The sequence below is a fragment of the Artibeus jamaicensis genome, unplaced genomic scaffold, assembly GCF_021234435.1.
Source record: "Artibeus jamaicensis isolate MK-2021 breed Jamaican fruit bat unplaced genomic scaffold, CSHL_Jam_final scaffold_537, whole genome shotgun sequence".
NCBI classification, from domain to species: domain Eukaryota; kingdom Metazoa; phylum Chordata; class Mammalia; order Chiroptera; family Phyllostomidae; genus Artibeus; species Artibeus jamaicensis.
Window position 1 is genome coordinate 39,658,496 of NW_026522047.1, and position 27,429 is coordinate 39,685,924.

Consider the following 27,429-nt stretch of genomic DNA (forward strand, 5'->3'; position numbering starts at 1 on the left):
CAGACCCTCAGCCCTACTGGGTGTGCCCAGCCTCTCTGTGCTTCCACCTGGGGCTAAACTAGGGTGAAGTTTCCTGGAATCCTACAACCCACTGGCACACGCCTTGTGCATAACCGGAAAGGGATTCAGAGATGACAGACACAACCCGGCCTCCCTCCCTGGCCTGGGGCAGTTAGGGAAACTAAGTCATGCAGCAGCAGAGCTGGGCAATGAAAATGTCACAGAATTTGGTTCCTAAGAGACCTGTCGTGTGCTCGGAGGGACACTTAATAAACTCCTGCTGCGTACTCAGTACCAGCCCAGGGGAAATGCCAGCCCACCCTCCCAAGGGAACCCTATGGCACAGGGGGTTTGTCCATTCCCATTTCTCAGAAGGGGAAAATCGAGGCCCATGGGTGACAAGGAAGGTTACAGTGCCCCATAAAATGTTTATTGCAGAGCCTGGTCCCCAAAAGATGGAGAGAACTAAAGGACCAATCGTGATCATCCCCAGACGTCCGTCTAGGGATGCCCCTCCCTAGCAGGGACCTGACTCCCAAATTAGTAGCTCAAAGCACTCCTGCAATGAGAGTCACAAGCCCCTCACACAGAGATGCACACCCTACAAGTTTATGCTCATTTTATTATAAAAAATACAGAATCCAACATTGATTGTGACGGGAAGGGGGAGGTGCCATCACTAGCTCCAGGCATGGCGACACCACCGCCCATGCCAACCCCTACAAAAGCCCCCCCAGCTGGCATGCCTGGTGGTCTCCTGGCAGCTGTGCACCATATATATTTATATATAATATATATAAAACACAGATCAGGAAAGGAGGGTAGAAATATGAAATCTGTATAAATGTGCCATTTGCTTCATCAAAGTGTCTTCGGGAGGCCACTTCCTTTTTTTGGTGGCGCTCCCACCCCCCATTTCATTTTGTCCTGTTTTCTTTTTTCTTATAAACATTACTAGTCATAGAGTAGAGGAGGGGGCTCTGACAGATGAACAAGCTTATTGCAAAGTGCAGCTTCTATTCTAAAAAGTCCACCCCACCCCCACGAAAATAAAAACCCCCATGAAGGTGTGACCAAAAAAAACAACCTGTCCAGTTCATCCTCAAGAATACAGTAAAAATAAATCACAGTATATACTTGCTGGCTCTATTTACAGAAATGTAACATCCTCTCGGACGCAGGGACGACTGGGAGAGGCTGCAGGACAGCGGGGAGAACTGCGAGTCCAAGGGGCCAGGGCAGCGCAGTGGCCTCTGATGTAACAGCGTGGGTTTCCACTCCGGGTGATGACTGCCAGGTACGAGGGAGGGTGGGGTTGGGACTAGGGGGACAGGAGTCTGAGGTGGGCTCAGAGTCCAGGGGTCTCGCCTTGCCCCTCTGCCTCGTACTGGCCTGTCCTGGGGTAACTGTGGGTTCTGTGGTGGCCTTCAGCCAGGACCCAACAAACGGAGTAACCAGACTAGGGATCCCCTTCCCCCAGGGGGCCAAGGACCTTCACCTCATCCATTCTGTTTCCTTCCCAAAGTCACTGGCAATAGCAAGGAATAAATTAAATTAAAAACTCCAGTCTTTCTTAGCTAACCATGAAAAAATAAACAAAACCCCCCAACATCACTGACAATTTCTCAGGTTCTCCAGGCCCCTGATGAGACGGCCTGGCCGGGAGCTGAGCTCACATACGGCCTTTCGGGTGTCTGAGGCGTTGGCGCCCCCTGACCCTGGGGTCAGTCCTGGGGCCAGCAAACAGGCCTCTGCAGATGGGGGCAGCACCAGTTGTGGGAGAGCCAGGTGTCTCTATTTGGTCTTGGATGCGGTCGTCCAGGTGGGGCTGGTGTCTTGCAGGCCAGGACTAGGAGCCCAAGAGTGTCCAGAGCACTGGGACAGTGCTGAGGAAGAGCTGGCAGCTGCCCAGGTTACTGCACGAATTATTGCTGGTGAAGATGGGCTCAGGGGCCTCGTACAGGGTCTCATCTGGGGGACATGGAGACAGGATGGTCAGCGGTGGCCCAGACCCCTCCCTAAATGGCCACCCTCCCCCATGTGTTTTTCACTGCTTCCTAGAGCTTATCCTGACCTGACCATCATTAACTGTCTCAACCTCGGCTCCCTGTGGGGCACTGAGGTTTCTGTCTACCTTGATTGGGGCTGTGCCTCCAGTGCACACCAAGGTAAGTATCCAGCACCCAGCTAATGTGTCCCTGGCCCCTGGGTGAGTCTCAAAGCTGCAGTAGCTCCTTTGCCTCTGCATGTGGCTATGGTGTTTCAAGAGCTCAGAACACAGGCTCTTGAGTCTGTCTCAGGAAACTTCCCTGACACCCACACCCCAGGGACCTCAGCGAGGGGCCTTGTGATAGGCTTCAATCTTCACTTGTGAAGGTCTGAAATGTTCTGATTTGCAGATGGAAAACTGAGGCTCAAGAGTGAGCCTGCCATTGCTGAGGTGGTCGGACTCCCTGAGCTGTGCTGTGACCATCCCCTGACTCTTCTGACTGCTCAGAGGGTCCTCAGTGAAGACACAAGGGTTGGGGCCTGGACTCTGCCCGACTCCCTTGATACTTACTGGTTGGCCGCACATAAACCTTCAGCCGCAGGCAGGGTGTGTCCACGGCGTGGGGAGGTGTGGCAGCTGGAAGAGAGGAGTTGGACAAGACATCCTGGCACTGTGGCCCCCTCCTGCACCTGTCCCCCGCCCCTCCCTTTTGCTGAACCCTAACCTCAGAAATGGCACATATCTGCATGTAGCTCCATCTTACCCTGGAGCGGCATAAGGCAAGGCTCAAAGGTGACAGGTAAAAATACATTTACTTTCAACTGATTTTCAAATCTCCATGTAACCAAATGATCACCACGGGGTCAAATCCCTGCTCTCTGGATGCCTGTCAGCAATCACTACCTATCTGGATCTCAGCTGGCACACAGTAGGTACTTGGGAAACAATTATTTCCATCTGGGAGACAGCAGAAGCCAGTTACCCTGGGACAGAGGCAGGTTCCACCTCTCCTGCAGGAAGCCACACTGCAGAAGTCACAGGAACACAGAAGCATATTGGGTCCTCATGCCTAAAATGCCATCGTTATTGCTCCTTGCTTCCTGGCCAATGTGACAAGGGCCCTGGAGGGGTGGTACCACAGCTCAGCGATGAATCAGAGGGAGGTGGCTGGCACTGTGCACACCTGTAAATAGGTGTGGGCAGCCGCAGAGCTGCAGCCAGGCCTGTCCCCACCTATCCCCCCAACCTGTCCTCTGTCTTTGGCTGCCACCTCTGCTCTGGCCCCCAGAAGCCCCTCACTTTGGGAGATGAAAATAAAGAGCATGTAAAAAAATAACATTTGTCACAGAGATAAGACAACTAATTACAATAATTATCTTTATGAAACTCCCATTGTAGAAAGAAACATAATTCTTCTTACATTACAGGACTTAAACACCTACTCCCTCTGCCCTCACCCCCTTCTTCCCTGAATTAAAAGGAAAAACCCAAGTAGAGCAGAAAAGGAGGAAATGGAGTTTTTAAGTTTTTAAAAACCTTGTGGAGTTTAATTTGACACAGCAGGAGCCTCAGTGTCGAGGAGCTGGGTCCCTTCCCTGCAGCAGGGGATGGGGTGGCGAGGCGGGGACAGGGCCCAGGAGACACCTGCCCAGGCCAGGAGGTGCTGGGCAGAACCAGGGCTCCGCCCTCCCCTGGCTCTGACCAAGCTCTGCTCTGCAGCCAGACTCACCATGCCTCATTCTCCTCCCAGAGTGCTGCAGGGGGTAGGCAGCCCTGTCGCAGTGTGGGACAGGCTGACTGACAGTGAGGCCATTGGCCCCCACAGCAGAGAGGTCCAGTGGCCGATCCTGAAGCTGAGACCGTATGTGTGGCCTCAGCCCATCTGAGCCTCACTTTCCCCGCATGCAAAATGGGGACTCTGACAGTGGGGTTTCTGTGGCTTGCTGGGTGGATAAGAACACCCAGGCTGACCTGGGGACAGAGGCCAGTGCTGGACAAGGTACCGGATGGAACCATGCCCTACCATCCACCGCCCCCACCTCGCCCTCTCCCGCCACCTCCTCATTTCCCAGTCCCACCCGCCCACTCACAGATGTAGTAGTATTCGTGGCCCGGGCGGAACTCAAAGCCCAGCGAGAAAGGTGTGAAGAGCTGGAATTTCTCGGAGAACTTGAGCGGTCCCCCGGGCGCGGCGGGCTGGTTGCATTCCCAGCGCTTGAAGCCGCGCTGCCGGTGGTCACAGGAGGCGTGGCCCTCGCCATTGACCATGTACAGCACGTAGTGCTCCATGCGCTCGACCGGCGGCAGTGGCGCCCCGTAGTGTGGGCAATAGATGTCCAGGTAGTCGTTGATGCTCACCTCCACCGTGTAACCCCCACTGTCATCCGCTGCATCCGCGTGAAACCTGGGAGAGGGACCAGCGGTCAGCGCAAAGCCGAGCCCACTCGGGGGCGGAGCCAGCTGTCGAGGAGGGAGCCGGGTCCCGAACGTGTAACAGGAGGGGCCAAAGCAGGGCAGGGTGAGGGATGGAAAACGTGAAGGGTCTATGTGGGGGTGTGGTCAGCACATGGCGGAGGGCAGTTTTAGGAGGCTGGGCAGATGCTAGGAGAGATTCGAGGGTGAGAGTCCACGGTCCCGTGCCTGGCACTCACCACCACCCCCAGGTCGCAGGCTCAGCAAAACAGTCAGCTGGTAAGCACCTGGGCCTCTGGCCCACAACACGATGGGAGCTAGAAAAGAGTGACTGCCACCAGGTACTCTGGGTAACATGCACACGACTGGTACCACGTGATTCCGAGCCGCCTCCCTACCCCCAGGCCCAGCATGTGGGCCCCTCTTAAACAAACAGGCTTCGAACAAGCTGTTGCCCCACCAGGAAGTCCTTCTCCAGAAACATTATTACAGCTTGACTTCTGTGTCCCCACCTCCAGGCGGCCCCTTATCCTGCCCATCACATACAGTCTTAGCTTTCCTTCTCCAGATCCGCCTGCCAAGAAGGCCCAAGGTGGCGTGGTGACATACGCCTGGAGTTCCAGCCTCCGAGGCAAGCTCTGCCTCCACTATCCTTCCCCCCCATGTGACAAGGCTCCGAAAGAACGCCTCAGTCACTCCCTCGCTCTAGCTCAGTGTCCTGGGTTCAACCGCAGCTCCACCCCTTCCATCCTGTGTCACCCCAGCAAGTTCGCCTCACTGTCCTTCCTCAGGAGCCTCAGGAATCCGGCAATTCTCCCCCAAGCTCTTGGTCACTCCACCACATTCCCCCCGCCCATGACATCCCTACCCCCCCCAGCCCTGACTCCCAGCCTTTGCCAGGGAGGTTCCTTTAGACTGTCATGCAGCTGAGCCCCTTCCTGGGGGAGCCCTGACCCAGCCTTGTTTTGGGAAGATGGAGGTCAGCTGGCAGCTCCCCTTCCATCACCGCCTCGGGTTACAGCGCCAGGAGCCTTTAGATCTTCTGGACATGGTCTCCTGGGTCCCTGTCTTGTTAATGCGGCCTGGACTGAGGGGGGACAAGGGGGGGCTCCCCAGAGGGGCTTATTAGCACATAAAAGGCCTAAGCATCCAGGCTTGCAGAGTAGGCTCTGCCATGCAGCCCCTGTATTCTCCTCCCTTCCCGTACAGGCAGGGAAACTGAGACCTCGCCAGGGTAGGTAGCAGGGAGGGCACAGGCTGCTGGGATCCCAGCCTTGCCTCTGTCTCTGTACCCATCCTGCCAGCAGCCTCAGCCCGTGGGAGGGAGCTCGGAGGGTCCCCATGCCTGGAGCAGTAATTGGCACAGCCGGCACCTGAGGGGGCAGAGGGATTACCAGATGGCAGAGGCTGGCCTCCTGCAGCCCCAGAGATGCTGCACCAGGGCCCCTGGGACCGGCAGGAATGAGGCAAGCAGAAGACCCTGATCACTTGTACCGTTTTCCTATTCATCACTACAGCAGTGATTTTGAGTCTGTAGCTAAGATCACAGCACGTAGAATTTCAGTTCTGGGAGCTGAAGGGAGCAGATTCTCCTCAAGCCCCTTTCCATTCTGCTGGGTTTATCCAGGGATGGGGAGCTCATTCCGCCCCCAAAGAGGTAGGAGGGTTTTTTAATAGAATTAATGTGTCTGGAAACAAGACTCAGGAAGTGAGCGTCAGGCTGGGGCCAGGGTCAGCCTTGCACTCACTCTGTCCAACCCTCAGGCTGCCCAAGACTGGCCGGGCATGGGTGTCTCAGTGATGGCCCATACCCTCCAGCCCCTTACAACTGATGAGTGCGGAGACTATTCCAGGCTTTTTGAAAAGTCATTTTTGCTCCTTCCCAGCCCCACTGAAAACCCCATTGACAGCCTGGCTCTCTACAGGACTGTTTTGAGACCACAATGGACTCAGGAAGGTGGGGCCACAGCATGCTCCTTTCTTCCCCCTCCACCTCTGCCTGTGTGCCCCATTACACCTGCCTCCCCTGCACCAGCTGCCACCATCATTCTCCCTTCACCTTCTGAAAAGCATCAGAGACCAAGGACACTTTGCTGGCTCAGAGACTGGACATCTGTGCCCCACCAGGCCCGTCAGTCTTCTGTCCTTCCAAAATCCAGGGCTTGCTTTTCTGAATATGAGTCAGACTCTGTGATCTAATGGCTCAAAACCCTCCCCATCGCTCAGAATAAAACCCACGGTTCTACCCTGGCTGGTGTGGCTCAATGGATTGAGTGCCGGCCTGCAAACCAAAGGGTTACTGGTTCAACTACCACTCAGGGCACATGCCTGGGTTGCAGGCCAGGTCCCTAGAAGGGAGCACACAAGAGGCAACCACACATCAGTGTTTCTTCCCCTCTTTTTCCTTCCCTTCCCCTCTCTCTAAAAATAAATAAATAAAATCTTTTCTTAAAAATAACCCCACAGTCCTCCCAGGCCCACAAGGCCCCATGTGGCCCCGACACCCCCCACCCTCATCACCCTCTGCCTGCCTTCCAGCCACACCAGCTTCCCGGCTGTTCCTGTTCCCACCCAGGGCCTTTGCACATGCTCTTCCCTGTGCCTGAATGCTTTTCCCAGCCTCCTTATCATATATGTTATTACAATATCATCAGTTCTACCTCCACGTAATCTACTGTCTGCCCTCCTAACCATGGGGGTCAGCCTCCTTCTCTGCCCCTTCCCTGTGACTAACACAAGTCCTATATACAATGGCACTTAATACATGTTGGTAGATCAAACAAAGGCCAATGATTCAAGGTGTTAGAGTCTTGGGGAGCAAACAGTGGCCCCTATGTGGGAAAGAGAGGACTCCAGGCAGGCGTGTCCCAGGAGAAGCCCCCCACCCCCTACCAGTACTCTGGCTACTTAAGCGGACCATTTTTTCCCCTTCCTGGCTCTAAAATAGCAATGGCCTTGCTGTGTCGGCATTCCCGGTGCCAAGTTGGCTATCAAGCCAGGGCGAGCACCTCTGCTCCTGCCTGTGTGGACAGGCCAACCCCCAAAGGGAGCCTGGTGCCTGGTAACTCTGGCACAAGCAAGACAAAGCCTTCATTTCCTCCATCTGGGCCTTAGCCTGATATGCAAATACTCTCCTTTTGCAGCAGACAGAGATGGAAATTCTCACTAAGGGGTTAGTGACTGACTTAGGGTCTTTCCCAGACAGTGGGCTCTTGAGGCTTTCAGACTTTCTGCTCCCTCCCCTACTTCCACCAGCCACACCTCTGCCCCCATCTTGATCGCCCTGCCAAAGTATGCTCCTCCAGGTAGTCCTCCCAGCCCCACGATCCCTCACCCATCAGGGCTCCCTGACCTGCCCTTCACAGCCACCCCAACATTGCCAGCCACCCGCCCCCTGCAATCATCAGGCAAATGGCTAATTAGCTCCAATTGGCCAAACTGTCATCATTAGGAGCCAATAGCAAAGCAACTAATTAGGGAATCTCACCCAAAACAGATGTGGGGGCTTCCAAGACTGGAAAGTGAGGCACTGGGGGGTGGGCAGCAGGCCAGGGCCCTGGGCACCTATCCTGCACCCTAGTGGGTCACAGCCTACTTGTCCCTGCTGCCCCAAGAGAGGCCCCTGAGGCCTTAGTGCCTACCCCCAGGGTTTTGAGGGCCTGAGAAGGTATTTCCCCATCTGAGGCCTGGACACCAGGAAGTGAGGACTGGGTAGGACCTCGGGGAAAATTAGGGCCCCAAATTAGTGCAGGGTTGGAAAGGATAGGTATGGTCTTGTGGGTACAGGAGATACAATGAATGCAGGGGCCCCAGAGCTAAAGCAAGAGGAAAAAGAAGGGACATGGTAGGTGCAAAGGTGGGAAAGGGGCACGGAGTCAGAATCAGTGAGGGGCCTTAGTCTCAGTAAGACATGGTGCAGATGCACTGTCCACAGGCCTGTCTGGACACCCCCACTCTGTCCCCAGAATGCACAGTGTCTGTGACACTCCCTGGCTAGCCCCAGATCTGGCTGCCTCTAGGAGAGGGGCAACACCCAGTTGTGCCTGGCTTCCCCATGGCCTTGCTTGACTCACTCACTCTGGGTCTGTGAAATGGAAGCACAATGGGGCACCTGACCCACAAAATGGGTGGGTTAGAAGGCTGCATGGCTGGGTGGTGGGCTGGGGGAGAGGGCAACTTGGCCCATGTGGTGACTGGAGCCCCTCAAAGCCAATATCCTCAGGTTGACAGGAAGATCAAGGCATGGGGCCGAGTGTCCATAATAGTCAGGTGTGGGGTGCACCTGCAGTGGGGTTTGACTGGCCATGAGTTCAAAGTCTGGTTGAGGTGAAAACAAAATCCCCAATAGGTTTTGTGCTCACATGCCAACCTAGGATGGAACAGCATGGTGGGAACTTGGCCCCTTTTCCTCCCACCACACAGGGCTCACCTGGTGAGTAGAAGACACATTCCAACCCTCCCTCTGGACCCACTTCCTGAAGAGAAAAATCCTACCGGGACACCATGGGGCACTTCCTGAAGTGGAGGGAAGGGGAAAGGGGGTGTCATAGAGAAAACCTGACTGATGGGGTGGGACCTCCATCCAGCCTGGCCCGGTGCAGGGGCTGCAGAAGGCCCATGGGAGGAAATCACTGCCTCCACACCCCCATTAAGGGGGCTGCTGCCCCCAGGACACTGCCACCTCCACCCATGCCCTGAGGGACTTGTAATCCTGGAGAGAACATCCTCAGGGAGACCCAAAGGTGGGATATGCCAGCCCCCTCCCCAGCGCAGCTCCCCGGCAGGTAGAGGCCAACTCCATCAGTGTCTTCTGTTGGCCTGGATCCTCCATCCCAGATCCTGGGTCTCCCTCTGCTGAGACCACCCAGGGTTGTCTATGATGGGGAGGGATGAAGGCTGGGGACAGGAGGACCCACCTGCTTACCAGACCACAGGAATCATTTGCACCCTAGCTCAGATCCAAATGGGGGGACCCAGGTCCCCAGCAGGTGGGCAGTCTTGGAACTGCCCCATTCAGCAATCCCTGTCCCCCAGTCCTGCCATACCCACCCTGGAATGTCACTGTCACTATGGATTTGAAGCCCTGGAGGAACCTATTCTTGCCCACGGGAGCTGGCTCCTTTTCCCCCCTCTTTGGGAGGGCTCTCTGCCCCTGGGAGTCCTGCTGCCATCTGCCCAGGGGCACAGCCTGCCCCCCCTCACTTCACAGAAAAGACATAGGTTTAGAGCAACCAGGCCGCTTGCCTGAGACCACACCCAGGGTTTCAGGACCCACAATTCCAAGTCCAGGCCCTCCCATGACCTCCTGGACCCCATCTTCTTTTTTGTTTTTTTTTTTAAGATTTTATTTATTTTTATTTTTAGAGAGAGGGGAAGGGAAGGAAAAAGGGAGGAGAGAGAAGCATCGCTATGTGAGAGAAATGTAGACTGGTTACCTCTTACAAACTCCCAACCCAGGCCTGTGCCCTGACTGGGAATTGAAACGGCGACCTTTCCCTCGGCAAGCTGGTGCTCAATCCACTGAGCCACACCAGCCAGGGCACCTCCCTTTCTTGCTCCAAGTCACCAGAGCCACCAGGTCTCACTCTCTAAGCCCCACAAGCCGAGTGGAAGAGCTGCTTTCAAACAAAGCAAAAAGCCTCCTGTGACAAAACATAGCATTACCCCTTTAAAGCTGCCACCCTCAGAGGCCCAGGCAAGGCTGGAAGGGATGGGACAGGAACAGAGGCCCCACACCTATACCACAGGAACATCCTTCTCAAAGCCCCATTTTCCTGCCAGATTATCTGAGAGGAAACTCGGTCACCACTACCGCCCCCCATGAGCAATCAGGCCGATGGAGGGCCGTGGGAGGCTAGAGCCCAAGATGCCTGGTGGGGGTAGGTGCCAAGCCCAGAGTCCCCATCCGGGTCAGCACAGCTGGGTCCACTTTGACTGCGGTGATCTTGTTGGGTGGGGAGTCTGAGGGCTGGCAGGCACCCCGCATGGTGCCTACTCTGCACAACAGTGGCCCCTCTGCAAAACAGGCAGCACAGGGTCCAGGGGGTCTGGACACATCTCCCAGCAGGGACCCACCTGGCCCAAGAAGGAGGCAAAGGGTGAACAAGGAAGGTAGACTGTGTGTCACCATCAGTGAGGCCCTGGGGCAGCCAAGCCAGGCTGTACATGCAGACACAAGAATTCTCCAGACATGCTAAAGACACACGTGTGTACCCCCACAGGGACACACATATTCTCCCCATGCACAGATATGAAGGTGCAGGTACACACATGCATCCCTAGACACCACACACATTCCACACACAAACATGCTCCTGCGAATGTGTTACACTCTCCACATGCATGCACTCCAGGCATAATCACGAGGACACGTGTAAAGACGTCAGGGGTGCCGTGCATATGTACGCATATGTGTCACTCTACCACACAAACCAGTGTATGCACCACACACACAGGCATGCACCTCCCAAGGTCCCCAGGACCCCAAATGTCAGAGACAAGAACGTGCGCCGACACACACAGACACACCCCACGGCCCCCATGAGCACAAGTGCATGTGCAGCCCCACACTTGGCCAGCGGCCAGGCCAGGTAAGGGCAGCTGGCCCAGGAACCTGGCCCAGTGATGCCCAGTGGGCAGCCTGGAGATGGACAGCAGCTGATGGGGGTGCCCAGGAGGGTGGCTGGACTGGCAACAGGGTGCCTCCCAATGACAGCATGGAAGTGGGTATGGGGCTCCCTCTTTGACGAAGTCCACAGGCCTCAGGAAATGATCTGCACATCGGGAGGACATAATTTGGGAACAGCCATACACTTACTACCTCGGTGCAGCTAAGCACAACGCCCAGCCACGCAAGGGTGCCTGTCCGTCCCCATCTGAGCACAGCCACCCCTTGGGCTCCTCTCTTCTCCTCTCTCTGTCTGTCCTTGACTCAAGCTGCCAAGCTCTACCTGAGTCCCCTTCCTCACAGAGCCGTGTGTGTGCCACTTGGGCTCACCAACCACCCCTCTTATGTCTGGGTTTCCCCAGCCTGCTACCACCACTGATCTCTCTGATTTGGCCCCACAGCTGTCTCTCCCCAATCTGGCCTATCTCTCATGTCCATCCCTGAAACCACCTCATGTCTCAGGCCTGTCCCTCACCCTGTACCTCTCCCTGGGCCACAGTCCCTGTACCAGTTGCCCTCAAACCCTGAGGCCGAACACCACCCCTCCACCTGTGCCTGAGACACCTTAGCACCGGGCACAGGCTCTAGTTCAGCCCTCCCTGAACACTCAACCTCCCAAAGGGTCCCGGGCATCAAGGCCCTCTTTGGCAGAACCCCCCCAACCTCAGAATGAGTAGAGCCCACATCCACTCAACCCCCACCCCTATGACAAGATTTTGGGGGAGTCACCCCCCACCTGAGATGCCCCGGGCAGGAGGAAGAAGAGGAGGTGAGAAAGGTGTATGGGTCAGGGTCTGCTCCAGACCAGGAAGGCCATCCCTCAGGCAGCAGGTCAGAGCAGGCCATCAACAGGAGGTGGCTGTGCGGTAGCACAGCCAAGACTGGATGCCCTCTTTTCCTGTCAGGATCCTGCCAGCAGCACAGTCCTGTGGCAGGTGGGGCAGAGGGCTGTCCCAGAGACCCCCTTCCGTCCCAGTTCCACATTTGTTTGGCATTTGCTAGAACAAAGGACAGGCCATGACAGGGACAGGAATTTTGGAGCTGAAACCAAAAACTTGGGCTGGGAAGCACTGCCCGCTGGGCTCCCTGCTCAGCCGGCTACAGGGAAGAGCCTTAATCAAATCCACATGTGACCAGCAGGGCTAGCAGCAAGGGGACCAGCACTAAGGTGGCCTTCCTTGGCATGGGATCTCTGTCTTGGGCCCCGGGGTCTGACCCCACAGCTGGGTAACTGGGAGTGTCTGGACATGCTCCCTGCCCCCATGGCGGACACTGGCCACCCTTGTCCCACAGACTGCCTCAAAGACTGCCGTTTATACAACTTTTGGCCCAAGGACTGAGGACAGCAGAAGACAGTGGAGGAACAGCAGGCTTAGAAGGGCACTCGGCAGGGCTTAGAAAAGAAGAGAAAGTGATCAGTGGCAGAGGCGCTAGGAGCTGGAAGGCCATCTGCCTAAGACCCTGTTTGCAGCCCGGCTACCTCAGGAGAGCCGTGTGACCCCGTGTGCTGGCACTGACAATAAAGCCACAGGACCTCAGAGCCCTATCTCCCATGGGACCCCCAGCCCACTCTGGCCTTCAAGACCCAGGGATGGCCTGGAGGCTTCTGCTGATGTCCAGAATGTGGTCAGTCACCAGCAAACTTTTCTCACTTCGTCTAACAGGGGCTTTTGCTGCTCCCCAAATTGTACTCAGCGCCCAGCACTGAGGAGGCTGTGCAGGCAGGCAGGCGCTGGCACACAGGCAGGCTGGGCACGAGGCCACCTGGGTCCCTAGCCCAGTTCTGTTCCCTTGCCATGACCTTGAGCGAGTTGCTCATCCTTTCTGCCCCTCAGTTTCCCCATCAGAGCTAGGATGGGTGAGGGTACCACCAAATCAAGACTGGGGACTTATCCCTAGTTCCCTAGGTACCTCAGTCTCCCCGTTCCTACAAAGCACTGCACAGAAACCTAGAGGGAAAGTGGAAGGCGGGTCAGTGGGGAGGGATATTCCAACTTCCTCAAGTTATTCTGGGGACCTGCTGGCAGGACATGTCTGTGGACCCTGGGGAGAAGGGACACAGTCCCCCATCTCCAGGCACAGCTCAGTAGTGAGGTCCCCAGGGATCCCCACCAACCCCGAGAGGAGGTTCCCTGGAGAGGCCCAAGGAAGGGATCCCCCAAGTCCGAAAGGGAACTTAGGGCTGCATGGCTTCTGAGGGTGCCAGAGGGGATCCCCAAACTCCTGGGGATGGCAGCACTCTGGGGCATGTGGGCACAAGTCCTCCAAGACTGCATGACAGGGGGGCACCCAGGAAGGAGAATACAAAAGGAGTATGAGTCCCCCAAACTCCGGTGGGGCCAGGACTCCCTGGGGGCTCCTGCAGGACCGGGCACCCCCACTCCGGAAGCAGCGCGCTTGGAGGACGCTAGGAGCTCCGGGCGGGGAGGCCGGGCCAGGACGGGGGACATCCAGGTTCCCTCGGCACCCCGTCCCCACCCGCACTCACCTGGGGTTGCTGCGGTTCCAGTAGACAGCGTAGCGGTCCGAGTTGGCTCGGGTGGCGTCCTCCGCGCGCGCTAAGGGTGGCGACGGCGGTGGCAGAAGCAGCAGCAGTAGCACTGGCAGCAGTGGGCGCTGCGCGGGCGCCATGGCCCGGGTCCGGCCGCCGCGCTCGCCTGGCCACCGCCTGCCAGCCGTCTCCACCTCCTCCTCCGCCACCACCGCCGCCGCCGCCACCACCACCACTGAGCAGGCGGGAGCAGGGCGGGCGGGAGGAGGGAGCTCCTACGCTTGGAGATCCCCGGCCGCCCCCTCCTGGGCGCGCGACCTCCGGCGCCGAAAAGTCAGGCGGCGATGGGCTGGGCGCCGGGGTCGCCCCGGGCGCCGGCCCAGCCGCAGGGACTCTGGGAGCGCGGGCCGCCACCGCACCCACTGAAGAGGGGCCGGGGCTCCGGCCTTTGTCCCTCCCAAGCGCCGGGAGGGCCGCGGGCGCCCCCTCCTGCCGTGCCCCGGCCAAGCGGGGGTGGGCGGGGGCTGCTGCTTCAACCGCGCCCCCTGCCCCAGCTAAAGCGTCCGGTCCGGTCCACGTCGGGCTGCCTAGACCCCAAGGGTCCTGCCCCTGCCATCCCATCATTATCACGTGGCCCTGACCGAGGTTCCGAGTTCCTCTCTGTCCCCTCCATTCAGGCCACCAAGCCCCTCTGCAGAGCCTGGCAGTTCCAGGAGCAGGAGTTATAGATGACTCACCCCCATCGCACCTGGGCATTTAAACCCAAATGAACCAGACTGAGCTAACTCAATGCCCCGATCCCAAATCCTAAACTGTGCCAAGCCAACTTGGCCTCTCCGGTCCCACCTGGTGGAGACTTGTAAGTTGGGCTGACTAAAGTCCACTACAGCTCCCCTGGGAGCCCCCAGGACAGTCACATCCCTCCTGACCTCCATCTTCTCATCTGGGAAATGGAACAGTAGTCCCCACCTTGATACCTTCAGCAAGTAAGTCAACACATAGGGGAAGTCTGGCAAGGGGAGAATAGGAAGGGCGTTCAGGCAGAGGGCCTGGAGTGGGCTCAGAGTGAGCATTCCTGCAGGGCTGACTTCTAGTTGTCTTCATTTACACCACAGCCCCCTGATGAGACTGAGCTCATGGAGGTAAGCTGTCACTGAGTACTAGCTGGAAAATACTGATGGTGCCCAGCCAGGTTCCATTTTGCTGGGCTTGCTTCCCTGGCTAAGGTCCGCTGCAGGGTCCAGAGTCCAGAGCACTTGCACTGGAAGTTTCCCAAGTGATGGATAGTTGAAGCTCCTGCTAAGGTCCGTGAGAGGCCAGAAATGGGCAAACTAATCTTTGGCCAAGACCCACCCCAGACACACACCTCTGTTATGTTGTGGGTACGTCACGTGGCCCTTGAGCTTCTCTATAACTCCACTTCCCACCTTGGCTTGCTGTACCTGGAGTCCCTCCCCTCCCCTTCTCATTAAAATTCTGTTCCTCCTTCAAGGCCTGTCCCACCCTATGCCCCTCCTCCCCACAGGATAAGTTTCTCAGTCCTCTGACCTCTAGGGAAATCAGCTCAGTCTGTTCTGGCTTGTGGGTCCTGTCCTCTGACCCAACTGCAGTTGCCCATCCCAAGGCTGGCCCAATGACTCTGAGGAGGCAGGAACTTGCCTACAAGTAGTGGCTGGGGAAAGCCTGGAGGCCCCGAACTGGCCCAGTGCACCTGGCAGGGCCTTCAGACAAACTCTCTGGACACCCCTGGGCTAACCACCCAGCTAGTTAGCTGGCTCTTCGGGGGGCAGAGAGACAGCTACTTCCTAAGCAGGGATGTGGTGGCTGAACCCAAGCACAGGAAGTGCCTGGCCCAGCCCACTAACCTGCTTGGCAAAGGGGACCCCTCCAGAAGCCTCCTATGCTGTTGGAAGAGAACCCTTCTACTTTATTGAATCTCGCAGATGCAGCGGGGCTTCCTGTCAAACCCAGTGGGATTGGACTTGTGCAGGAAAGTGGGCAGGGCACCGGGGCAGAGAGGACCTACTCCAAAAAGGCCCGCCTTGTGCTGGCTCATCGGCATGCAGGGACCACCAAGGCAAAGCGCAAGCCACCTCTGCGAGAGCTACCACTGCCGCTGAGTGGATTTCAGCTGAAGCTCCGTTTTCCTTCTGTTCTTGTCTCTCTCAAGGTCAGAGCTAGAGCACGGACAGGAACAAAAGCATGTGTCCCCCACTCGATCTCTTCACCTGGGAGCGCCTGGGGGTGGAGGCAGCGCTGGGCAGCTGTGAGGCCTGGACCTCAGGCACGGCACAGGAGGGAGGGGTGGAGGCACAGGAATACCTGACCAGATGCTCATGGGGACCCCTGCCCAGCCAGGGCAAGCTATGGGCACCTGTCCCCTCCCAGGGTTGGGGGCTGTCAAAGCCTCCAGCCTCAGCAGACAGGGCATCAGCTGGGAGCAGGGATCATTCTGGAGTAAGCTTCCTCTGGACTCAAGAGATGGACCTCAGGATCATTCTGGGGACAGGGTTTAAGTCTTGGGTTTAATGCTCAGTCAGGGTCAGGGGTCATCCAGGGTCCTCTATCAGCCCCAGGCTCAGGACAGGATTTCTGATGAGAGTCTATCCCCATCCACCTAGGTCTACACTCTTGGGCTCAAGGGTGTGCCCTAGACTCAGGAAGGACCTTGACCCAGCCAGTCCCAGATCTGGTCCCTAGCCTGTGCTCGGCACCCCTGGCTCAACACCCAGTACCAGCCACCCACTTACCCCAGTCCAGCACACACTGACAGTTGACCTGCTACCCAGCAGCCACAATCCATCACCTGCCATCCAATACACAGGATAGGTCCCCAGGGTGGGGATCAGTGTCCAGCACCCTTGGCCTCCAAAGGCCACAGCACCATGCAGACTAAAACTATGTGGGAATAAACTTCTCATTACAGAATACATTGTATTAAATCCACAGCGTACTCTGGCTCCACTGGTCTTTAGGTGCCCAGCTCAGCCAGGCAGGTTTCTGACAGAGAAGGGTGGCGGGGCCTCAGCAGGCTGAGCACCTGGGGTGGAGAGGTCAAGAGTTCCTTGAGGTTGGGGGGCTGTTGGTTTCTGTCACTGAGGATAAACTGTATCCCTTTGTCTTGCTGATAAATGAAACTTCCCACCCTTGTGTCCACCCAGGCCCTTGAAACAGCCCAAACCTAAGATTCCTGCAATTGCAAAGTCTAGAAACTGAATGGGCCCCATATCCCTGCTAGTTTCCTTCTCCCCCTTACCCTCCCTCTTTCCTTCTGACCCTCCCAGCCCCAGGCCTGGACAGAGAGCAGTCCTCCATAGACACCACCTGCCAGTTTGGGGCTAGACTTCTCTGGAGGACCAAAACATTCCAGATCTTTGCTGTCACATACGTGTCCCAAGCTCCAGGTGGCTACTGCACACATGGAATGTGGCCAGTGCAACCAGGAGTAGGACTTTTAATTTCACTCTGAGTGTAAATGTAAACAATCACATGTGACTGCTATGCTGGGTAGCACAGCTCCAGGTGCACCTGCACAGCCACACCTGCCTGAGACAGGACATCATTGGTGTGTGTGTGTGGGGGGGGGTTGTATGGCAGCTCAGACTCCTCCAGGAAGGATGAGACGAGCCACCTGAGAGGATGGGGGATCAGAGAGGACTTCTGTCCTGGGAACCCCAGGAGGGCACAGCAGCATCACTTGCTAAGACCAGGTGAGAGGGATGTGGCCCTACTGGATGCAGGGGCCATATCCTAGGGAGCACACATCAGAGCCAGCAGAACCCCCACCTCCTGGAAGACAAATTAACTACCACCAGGCACTGGCCTGAGACAGCCGGCCACAAGCCACCCCTTTAATGAGCCTGAAGTATCCAGCTCCCACTTGTCCACATTCCCAAGATGGAGAAGCCATTTAGTGGTCAACCAGGAGCTGGACACTCCAACCTACCCACGGCTGAGGGGACAGGTTTGCTGCATATTCAGTGGACATGTGTGGGGGAAGGTGGTGGAGGTACTGAGAGGGGCCTCAAGGGGGCCAGGCCATGCACTGCACATCCCAGTCTGGCTCCGGCTTGGGGTCTGTTAGAGGTGGTATGTCAGCATGTGTGTCATGTGTGATAGTCCATGGCACACGCTACGTGTCCCTGTGAGTGTGAGAGGTGGAAGAATGCTAGAAGCCCCTCCATGCTCAAATGTATGCACACACACGGGCCCTCAAGCCACCAGACCTGGGCCTTTCATCTTGTGCTGACAGGACCCTCTTTCAGCTTTTAGCCACTGAGAACTTCCTGCTAATATTGCATTAACCTTGGAGGGGCTGCCAATTACTCTACACTAACTAATGCAGGGGGTGTGCAGTGCGGCTGGCAGGCACTGACAGGTGCCGGGGCCTGGAAGCAAGGGGCACCCCACCCCGCCCCACAGGGTGGGCAGGAGGCAGCCAGGCTGGAGGGCATATAGTGTGTTCTCGGCTCCGGATGGCAGGCGTGGGGTCTCTCCTGACCTCATCAGAGTAATTAATGTGCCTTTTGAAGCTCAAGAAATTTCTCAGAGCTGTGGGAGAGGGGCACAGATCACAGAGTGGGGGAACCCACATGGTTTCTGTGTACCTGTTAAAAGCATGTCCCAGCCCTGGCTGGTGTAGCTCAGTGGATTGAGCATGGGCCTGTGAACCAAACAATTGTGGTTCGGTTCCCAGTCAGGGCACATGCCTGGGTTGCAGGCTGGTTCCCAGCAGGGGATGCACGAGAAGCAACCATATATTGATGTTTCTCTCCCTCTCTCCTTCCCTTCCCTTCTAAAGATAAATAAAAATCTAAAAAAAAATTTATTTAAAAAAAAAAAAGCGTGTCCCAGTGGTTCAGACAGGGAGAGAGCTAGAGAGCAGAGACAGACTGAAACGAAAGGAGACCAAGTGGGAGGCTATGCAGATATAGAGACACAAACAGGGAGGCAGGCAGGGGCTTAGAAGTGGAGAAAGACAGAGATGTGTGGAGAGGGGTGGGGACAGATAGGGAGGGAAGAGCCAGAGCCCAAAAAGCAGGGGGTGTGACATCTGGGGCCTCCAGGGGACTCTAGCCTAATGTCTTCAACCTTCCCTGGAGGATCTACTGGTCCCTCAGTATAGGACCCTCCCAAAGAATGGTGGTGGGGGTGGGCAGGAAGCAGTCATGGAGAAAAAACTTCCTGAGGGTGGAGGGGAAAGGGAAATAGAAATGTGAAGAGAGTTAGGAGGCGTAGATAGAGATGCCCAAGGAAGCCAACTGGGGATCAGCTCAAAGGACCAGAGATGGAGAGAGGAGTGATGAACTGACTGGCAGAGATGGCAGCAGGCAGGGACCCAGGCTCAGCTCTAGTGAGGAGGGTCAGTGGGGCTGAGCAGGACAGGCCCAGGAGGCTGATGAATCCCAAATGGGCAGCAGGCTTGGCCCATCCCACAGTGGACATGGGAACAAGGTGAGGCTCAGGAGTAGGCATGAAAAACAAGGCTTCCAGATGGATCTATTTCCCCACCTGTACAAGTGGCTGAGCCCAGGCTACGCCAGGGCACAGCAGGCTAGTGGGGCAGAGGCCAGGCAGCACAAGGCTACCACCTAGTGGCTGCTCTCCCTAATGACATGGCCATGGTGGCTCTGGCCAGGGGCCTGGGGGGAAGGCCTCAGGTTGTGGGGCTGCCAGAGGCCAGCCCTTCTCCTTGGCCGCCCCCTCACCCCAACTCTCCAGGATCATTTACAGTGGGCAGGGGTGACAGAGCTGGACTCTGTGCAGACATAGTGACTTGAAGGAAAAACAAAGCCCACAGAGGAACCCCTTGACTCTCACCAGGAATGAAGTTGGGTGCCTGGGTCAATGAGGCTGACAGGGATAGGGCATGGTAGCGCACAGGGTTCCTGAGGCTTCAGGAAGCTCCAGACCCCATACACTACAGACCCAAAGGTGCTGGTGGTGTGAATGGGGTGAGGCAAATATCCCAGAGAATATGACCTTTAAGGGCCCTAGACTGAAGGAAACACAGAAGGGTTCTTATACAGGGCCTTTGGTAGAGTAGGTCCAGAGGCAATGACTTGGAAGTCCCCCCATTTCTCTGTCTGCTTCATAGAACTCCTCCTTGTGCCCTCTGGACAGCTGGGGACAAGACCAAAGAAACCCAGCATGGTCACAGGTAAGAAAAGCCAAGACTGAATCAAGCTCTGTTCTGCTATCCACCCTGCTTGTGAGCCAGAATGCCAGGTCTGGCCCAATATGGAGTTGGGTGACAGCTACGGAGCCACTGCTGCCTTTATTGTTCTCAGCCCAGTGGGAAGGCACTCCCAGACAGGACCATAAGCCCACCTGCCTGCCAGGCCTCAGCTGTGTCCCCATGGGGGAGGGTCAAGGGCACAAGTCAAAGTCCAGTCATAGGGTCTCAGAATTCTGGATGGGGCAGCCAGAGGCCCCTCTGGTTCGCACCTGGCATCCTGGGTGGTCCTGTGGCAGTGGAGGGCCAAGGTGGCTTCAGGCTGGCTGGGCAGGTCCCACTTGAGCTCTCAGGCCAGCAGAACTGCCAGGTGTGTAGGCATTGGGAGTGAGGCCCTGTCTCTTGTCCTTCCCCCAGAGCTGCTGGGAACGCTGCCTCCCCGACCTGAATGTCTGGAAGATGAGGGATAGGGGTGAGAAATGTGGAGCAAGGGGCCTACCCTGATCCACTCCCTTCCACTGTGCCTGAGGCTCACCCTCCAAGTGCTCTTCTCCCCTGTCCAACTGCTGCCCCCAGGTCAACCAGGGTCCACCTCCCCCAGCCTGCCAGGCCCTGCCTGATTTTGCACGTTGGGGGAAGGGGGAAGGGGTTCCCTAGCCACAAGAGGTGGAGGAGACCAGAGAGGCTACCACGTTATAGCAATGTCTCCCCTGGGAAGCTTGGGCTCAACAGCCATCACTCCATGCTCAGGTCCAGTCCCAGCTCTGTGCCCAGCAGCCCCTGGGTCCTCAGTCCTGCCCTCCTTCTTCCTTTCTGCCATTCCCTTTGCCTGCTATGCTCTTCCTGGGGCTGGAGCCATGAAGAGGCCACCCAACCCACCCCCTCTGTAGCACCCTGCAGTTAATTCTCCAATTCTGATGACAATGTTGGTCTTCAAGGCTGGGTCCAGAGCACTGACTCAAGACTGTGGCCCCTTCCCCTCTGAAAAAAATGAGAAACTGAGACTGGGTAGGGCACAAGTCTTACCCCAAGCCACACAGCCTGGTCACAAGTGATGACCTCAAGAATCAGTGGTCTTCCCAACTCTCCAACCCTACTCCAGCCACCCACCCACCCGGAGCTTCTGGAGGTAGGGGAAAGACTTCACTACCATCTCCAATTCCTGGTCTCAAAGACGGTTTCCTCATCGCTGTCCAGGGAGGCCATCTCTGTGGGGTCCTCACTGTTGGTGAGGAGGCCGTAGCTCCTCTGCTGGGGTTTCTTCAACCTGGAAGCAGTCCCAGGCACAATCAGTGGCTGTCTTGAGTCATCTCTGGGGGCGGCTCACACCCCATCCTGCTTCAGGCCTTCTCCCATAAGCCTCCATTGTCTCTGCTCTCCACCTCCTCTCCCAATCCCTAAAGTTTTGTGTGAAGCTTCCTTGTCTAATTGTGTTTCTTTTGCTTCATAACATTCATAGTAATTATTAGTAGCTCTTATGTCAATAATGGGAGATGAATGCTTCCTTGGCAGGACCTCTCAAGAGGGCGCTGTTATCCCACTCTACTGATGAGAAAATGGGGTCTCGGAGTAGGGTTAGTGGTACAAGGGACACCTAAACCGAGTGCTGTCCGTTTCAGGCGCAAGCCCTCACTCTTGACCACCACCAGGGAGAGGATGGAGGCTTTCTGTAGCAGATGCAGCAAGATTAAGTACTCAAAGGGAACAAGAGCACTGTGCACCCACAGGAGTGCCAGTCAGGGACAAACAGGACCTCTTTAAAGAGTCTGAACATGGTCAGCTCTGTGTGACAAAGGCCCTCTGGAGCTCAGTCCCGAATAGGAAGTGAAACAGGGAAGCCAGAGACCAAACTAGAACCTGGCAGGGCATGTGGGCCAAGGACGAGGAAAAGGAGTCCTCAACTCTCTAGAGAGAACACCGGAGGAACCAAGAAACTGATTTCCGGGTAAGGAAAGAGCGGTTCCATCCACCCCTGCCCAGTGTTCTCTCTTCTCCATTATCTGGGCTGGGTGGCTTAAAAGGGAGGGTGCAGATGCTGGGAGCACAGGCCCATGTTGGGCTGCTGGGTGTCGCCTGGTACAGGGAACTGCAGAAAAACATAAAGCGAGTACAAGCCCACGCCCACCCTCACTGTCCAGCCTGAATCGCTGCATTCGAGAACCCCGAACCCGTACCCGCATTAGGAAGTACCAAGGCCTCACGTGACCCATATAACCCACCCAGACCACATGATGACATGATGACAAGCACCATCCACGCCCACTCTGGAGGGCAAGGCGCGCACTGGTTGGGCTCGCAGGGGAGGCTGCGGGCATGCGCCTGACGTACCTGAAGGCCCGGATGAGGAAGTAGAGCGCAGCCAGGCTGGTGAAGCCAATAAGCACGTAAAAAGAGCGCAGTAGCTGCGAGCTCAGCGAGCCCGGCGGCTGCAGATGCGTACTGTTGTGCGGCGCAGCCGGCTGGCTTTCGTTTGCTATGGCCTGTGGTGGCGAAAGCGTAGACTGCGAGGAGCGCGACGATAGAGAAGTGACCTCCTGGACTCTGCAGAATAGCGCTGACAGCAGCAGTGACGGCAGGAGCAACAGCAGCGGCACCACACACAGCCCCATCGCCCTGCGGAAGCGGTGGCTCCAACCCGCCCCGCAAACTCCCGTCCCTCACTGGCACAGGCGGCACCAGCCAATAGCTCGCAGGGGGGCGGAGCTTCGCACTTGGAAACACCCCGCCCCTATCCACTAACGTCGTATCACCTCTGCCGTCCTGGGCTTTTCCCTCAGTGCTTTGCACCTAGCCAGCTGTGCATACAACCTGGACCTTGAGCCTGGAGGCTGAGGCTTGTTCCTCCTGGGTCCCAGCCTGAGTGCCACAGCCATGGGGAACTCCCAGTCAGAAAAGGGTGCTTGGAGGCCACTCTACAAGCCACACAGGAGATAGTGCCTTCCCAGGAACGAGGTTCCCAATTGTATAGTGGGGTCAGACCCACGCAAGGGACATGGTCATACCAAGCTCAGCACAATACCCTTGAAGCTTCTCCCACATGGGCTTGGGAACTCTTGCTGCTTTGGTCCCCACCCTGGCTCTTGTGCCAATGAATAGGCCCTCCTGGAAAGCAGGCCTGCCTGTCCCAGCCTGGGCATTCTGCCCTGGGTAGCTGTAGGGGGGACCAAAGCCATCCTGACCTCACTGCACTGACCGAACCTTGGGTCAGGTGCCACCATCCTTTCCTCCCCACCTCCCTCAGTTTAGCAGATAGGCCCAACCCCAAGGGGCTCTCAGCCACCAGCTCAGAAGAAAGCTTGGCCCTATGGGCAATATGGATGATGTTGTCTAAGGTCACTCTGCCAACACCGTCGCCAGGACCCTGAGAGACAGATGCCCATCTTAGATGAAGAGGCCCAGAGGCCACCGCCTTCTCCTCTCAGGCTGAGTGTGCCCCCAGTGAAACCAAGAAGACAATGAAGTGACTGACTGGTCTGGTTGGGGCCCAGCACGTACCCTGAACCAAGGCCAAAAGTTGTTTTTCTCTAGGGGACTCCCACTTCCCACCCAGCCTTCACCTGAGGCTCAAGGATACCCCCCCCAGGTACACCCCAAACGACTCAGATTTCTGGGTAGACACACCAGTCCTTTATTCAAATCTGACTTCCATGTCCTGCCACACTGTTGCAGGTGAGGACTGGCCACTTGCAAGCTGCCACTCACTCGTCCTCCTGGAGTGACTTCAAGCCCTGCACGCCATCCTTGCCAGTGAAGAACCTGCTGGATAAATGAAGAAGTAAAAGGAGAACTAGAGTTGGCTCCAGTAGAAGGAATACACAAATACACAGGTGTCCCCAAAGGGTGCTGTGGGTTGGACAGGAAACCAGAAAGAACCCACAGGGAAGACCAGACACTACCAGGGGCATAGGATTGTGTGTCATCCCCCAGAAATGAACTTACAGGTGACAGGCTGCAAGAGCAGGGGACTGTGCCTTTGGCTCCTGCTCCCAGGTGAAATCCCTCTTGGGACAGTATCTCAGGTCATCACTGCTATTGGGCCACCCTTCTGAGATGCACTGGCTTCCCTTCAACCTGCCAAAACAAAGGAGTGTTACCCCCAGGGACTTGGACGTGCTCACAGCTGCCCCTCCCCACCTCACCCGAAACCATCCACAGCTCCTAGGAGGGTCTCAAGCTAGTCATCGGGCCCTCCTGGCAGAGCCCCCATCATGGGTTGGCATGACCAGGGCAAGCCTGAGCCTTGACCAGGCCACATTCCATCCCTAAGCAGAGCCAGCTACCCACTGGGGATGGAGCTGCTTAGAGAATGGTGCGGGATCTGGGAAAAAAAAAAAAACCCCAAAAAACTCATGGTGGCAAGAAACATCAGAGAGCTATAAGGAAGGAATGTGACTTAAAGAGGTCTGGAAAACACTGTCAATTGATGAACAAAAAAAGCCAAAAGGCAGGATGCTCAGCGCTCTCCAATCCTGCTTACAGATTGAACCTACTTGCGAAGTGCAACTGCCTGGCCTGCTTGCCTGGCTGCAGGCAGGGAAGGGCTAATGGCTGGGATCTGACTTTAGTTCCAGCTTGATTTTTTTTAAAAAGAAAAGAAAATGGAAAAGCAAAAAACAGTCAAAGAAACATTACCCAGGCACATAATTTTACTTTCAAATGAGCTCTTGACAAGAGGAGGGATGTGGACACGAGCAAAAGGAGTTACCTCGAATTACAGGGCTATTTCCACATATGAGCTAGCCAAGGGAGCAGCTTGCGTCTCAGAGGTTTCTGTTGGGCGCACAACACTTCTGTCCTCCGAGGGGCTGCAGCTTCCATAGGCTAGCGGAGAACTCTCAGAACTTGTAAAGCAACAGCAGAGCTAGCTAACAAGCAGTCAGTCTGTGGTTACCCAGGGACACTGCCTGCGGTCTGCTTTCTGGCCTGCTTCTAGGCTATGCAGTCTGGTCAACGTCAAGTGCCCATGTGTCTAATGTTCCTGCTGAGCTGCCCGCCCCATTGAGCCCTCCAGCTGCCACCGCCAGAAGCCTGCCAGGGCCGCCTCGAGGTCAACCTGCCCACTTTTGTCACCCACCTGCTCACCTAACCAGAACCAGTGGCAGTCAGCTGTCACAAGGGGCCTGTCAGTGTCAGTTTACTCGGCCTTCCTGGCCTAGCTCTCTGCAAGCCTCAGGCAGGGCTCACAGGCCTGCTTCTCAAATTGCCCTTTCTGCTGAGGTCTGAGTGCCAAGAGCTAGCAGCAGGAGTGTGTTGAGCAATGAAAGGGAAATTGTCAGAGCAAGGTTCATTTCAGACGGTCTTTTAATCAGCTTCGTAAAGCCAAAGAAACTGTGTACAAGAATTCCTTAACCACTTCAAATACAACATCAATAGGATATGCATATGTCTTCCAGTAAAAAAGGACAATATAAATAAAATATTTTCAAGAACCTCTCAGGGACATCTTTGAGTCTATTGTGAGCTATACACAGCAGATGGGCTGTACAGGCTGGGCCCAGACAACCAGGCACCTCTGCTGCCACCTGGGGCCAGTCCCAGCATGCTACACTCAGGAACAGTACATGGAATTCAAAAAAAGCTACAGCCTGCTCAGCTTCCAACAAAAAGTGGACTCAGAGTCTGCCCAATCTCAGAGACTTGAATCAGGCGAAGGTGGGGGAGCCCAACTTCACCCAACCCCACTAAAAAAATATATGTAAAAAAAGACAACACAACCAAAACCAAAAAACCCACACAACCCCCAATGATTTTCTCAAAAACTCAAGGCTCATGGTTAAAAAAAAAAATATTTAAATCAGAAGTGCTTTTCAAAAACATTTTTAAAACCCTTAAAAACTGACAGCACTTCCTTAAAAAGTAAAGTCTAATAAGCCATCTAGGGGGTGAGAAGCAGTCAGGCTGTGTTTGACAAGATTAGAACTGGTAAGACTACAAAAGTAGGTACAAGGAGGTGTGTTCACTACACATTAACGATTCAGCGAAGCTCCCAAAATCTTTAAATATACAGCCATTGGAAGGACGATCTTGAGCAGGAAGGATTTTTACTCGTTGTGTGTAGCTGAGAACAAGAAGCAGGTACAGTGTAAAAGCACTGAAGCACGCAACAAGAGGCAGCATTCCACTCCCGGGTTCAGACCTGAAGGGCTCGGCTCTGTGGCCTCGGGAGCAACCAACCCCCCCCACAGCTGAGGGCGGCGGGGCTGGGTGGCCACACATGCACTTATGCTGCCTGCTCAGCGGGCCCCTCATCTCCCTTTCTTTCTTGGTCTGGTCTAGCTTTTGTGTTTTGTGGTAGAAATGGCTGCTGGCTGGAGACCTGAGAGGGCAATCTTGTCCCTTATGGGCAAGCACAGTGACAAGGTCTGAGTGTTGCTCACAGAGGGTGCCAAAGCTTGCTCAGCTCCCACCACAGGCCCTCGGAGTGTGACTTACCATAACTGTCGTAGCTGTCTCTATAGGACCCTCCTGAGCTCCGGTCACCATAGCCACCGCCCTGACTCCGGCTGTAGGAAGGAAATATGTGGGCGCTGGAGGGCACCTTAGTCTACCCACCCTGACCCTGTGCCAGCATCCCAACAAAAGCCTGCCACACACTCAGGCAGGACCACATCCTCACCTGCTGTAGTCTCTGGAGCCCCCGTAGCCCCCACTCCTGGACTCAAACCGGCTCCCCCCATAGCCTCGGTCCCCTCCTCCTACAGACAAGAACAGGGAGGACAATTGAGTGCCAGCTCCTTGCAGCAGTGCTCCCATCATGTCCTCAAGGGCCTCAGGCACCAAAGTGGTACTCACCTCTAGAGAACCCACGTCCCCGGCCTCGGCCCCCACGGAAGAAGCCTCCTCGGCCCCCAGCAGAGCCACCTCGGTACCCACGGGATCGGTTGTCAGATGACTTGCCAGCCTGGTCAACTCGAATCTGTCGCCCATCTACAGACTGTGGAGACCAAGACATTGGCTCAGGTCAGCTTCTGCACCTCCCTGCCCTGCAAACCAGAACCCTCTACATCCCCAGAGCAGCTGCCCCTCACCTTCCCATTCATGGCCATCATAGCGTCCTTGGCGTCGTCAATGTTCTCAAAGGTGACAAACCCAAAGCCCCGCGACCGCTGGGTCTCCCTGTCTTTCACGACCACCACTGTGCAGGGGAGAAGTCTGCAGTTGGCACCCAACATCCCCAAAAGTAGTTTTTGCTCAGCTGCCACCAGGCCAGCACCAGCCTCACCTTCAGAAATCTGTCCATATTTTGAGAAGACCTGCTCCAGCGACTGCTCATTGGTGTCAAAACTCAGCCCTCCAACGAAAAGCTTGCCTTCATCTGATGCCATGGTGGCCTGTGGTAAACCGTTGAAATCTTGAGGTCCTCCAAAGGCTTCATTGTTCACCCCTCCCTCCTACTCTACTTTATATACAAGTAATATGTGCTTGTTGAGGACCTGCTAAATTATCTTTCTGCTACTTACCATCCTAGACCCACAACCAAAATGTAATTCAAAAAAAGTTGTTAATTCTTTCATTACTCTGGGCTCCCTGTCCCCACCTAGGCCAGGTTCTTTATACTCCTTAGTGCGGTCCTGGCAGTGGACCCCAGATGATGCCTTCAAGAGATATTTAGGACTGGACACTTAAGGCAGGCAACTGCCTTCTTTGTTATATCTCGGTTCTTCCTTTCACACACAGGCACCCAACTACTTAAC

At 55.9% G+C, this 27,429-nt stretch overlaps 3 protein-coding genes across 7 annotated transcripts; all 3 read right to left on the minus strand.

Moving 5' to 3' along the window:
- Positions 1–604: 604 nt before the first annotated feature.
- Positions 605–19,650, minus strand: EFNA2 (ephrin A2). 2 transcript variants are annotated; one of them, XM_037138414.2, is made up of 5 exons: positions 13,558–19,650; positions 4,081–4,394; positions 2,973–3,015; positions 2,561–2,626; positions 1,881–1,971 (listed from the first exon to the last, which is right to left on the minus strand). In XM_037138414.2, the coding sequence occupies exons 1-5, from the start codon at positions 13,698–13,700 to the stop codon at positions 1,968–1,970; spliced, it is 570 nt and encodes a 189-aa protein (XP_036994309.2). In that variant the 5' UTR covers positions 13,701–19,650; the 3' UTR covers positions 1,881–1,967. The 2 variants fall into 2 exon arrangements, with proteins under 2 accessions (XP_036994299.1, XP_036994309.2); XM_037138404.2 differs by lacking the exon at positions 2,973–3,015 and having other exon boundaries at positions 605–1,971.
- Positions 19,651–19,818: 168 nt separating this feature from the next.
- FAM174C (family with sequence similarity 174 member C) lies at positions 19,819–22,405 on the minus strand. 2 transcript variants are annotated; one of them, XM_037138383.2, is made up of 3 exons: positions 22,064–22,402; positions 20,886–21,002; positions 19,819–20,187 (listed from the first exon to the last, which is right to left on the minus strand). In XM_037138383.2, coding segments are annotated over exons 1-3 (399 nt in total). In that variant the 5' UTR covers positions 22,345–22,402; the 3' UTR covers positions 19,819–20,186. The 2 variants fall into 2 exon arrangements, with proteins under 2 accessions (XP_036994278.2, XP_036994272.2); XM_037138377.2 differs by lacking the exon at positions 19,819–20,187 and having other exon boundaries at positions 20,882–21,002; positions 22,064–22,405.
- Positions 22,406–23,347: 942 nt separating this feature from the next.
- Positions 23,348–27,086, minus strand: CIRBP (cold inducible RNA binding protein). 3 transcript variants are annotated; one of them, XM_037138359.2, is made up of 7 exons: positions 26,958–27,085; positions 26,764–26,870; positions 26,528–26,669; positions 26,352–26,430; positions 26,168–26,238; positions 23,675–23,806; positions 23,348–23,494 (listed from the first exon to the last, which is right to left on the minus strand). In XM_037138359.2, exons 1-6 carry the CDS (start codon positions 27,058–27,060, stop codon positions 23,802–23,804), a joined length of 507 nt encoding a protein of 168 aa, XP_036994254.2. In that variant the 5' UTR covers positions 27,061–27,085; the 3' UTR covers positions 23,348–23,494; positions 23,675–23,801. The 3 variants fall into 3 exon arrangements, with proteins under 3 accessions (XP_036994254.2, XP_036994244.2, XP_036994238.2); XM_037138349.2 differs by lacking the exons at positions 23,348–23,494; positions 23,675–23,806 and adding an exon at positions 25,019–25,793; XM_037138343.2 differs by lacking the exons at positions 23,348–23,494; positions 23,675–23,806 and having other exon boundaries at positions 25,800–26,238; positions 26,958–27,086.
- Positions 27,087–27,429: the final 343 nt, after the last annotated feature.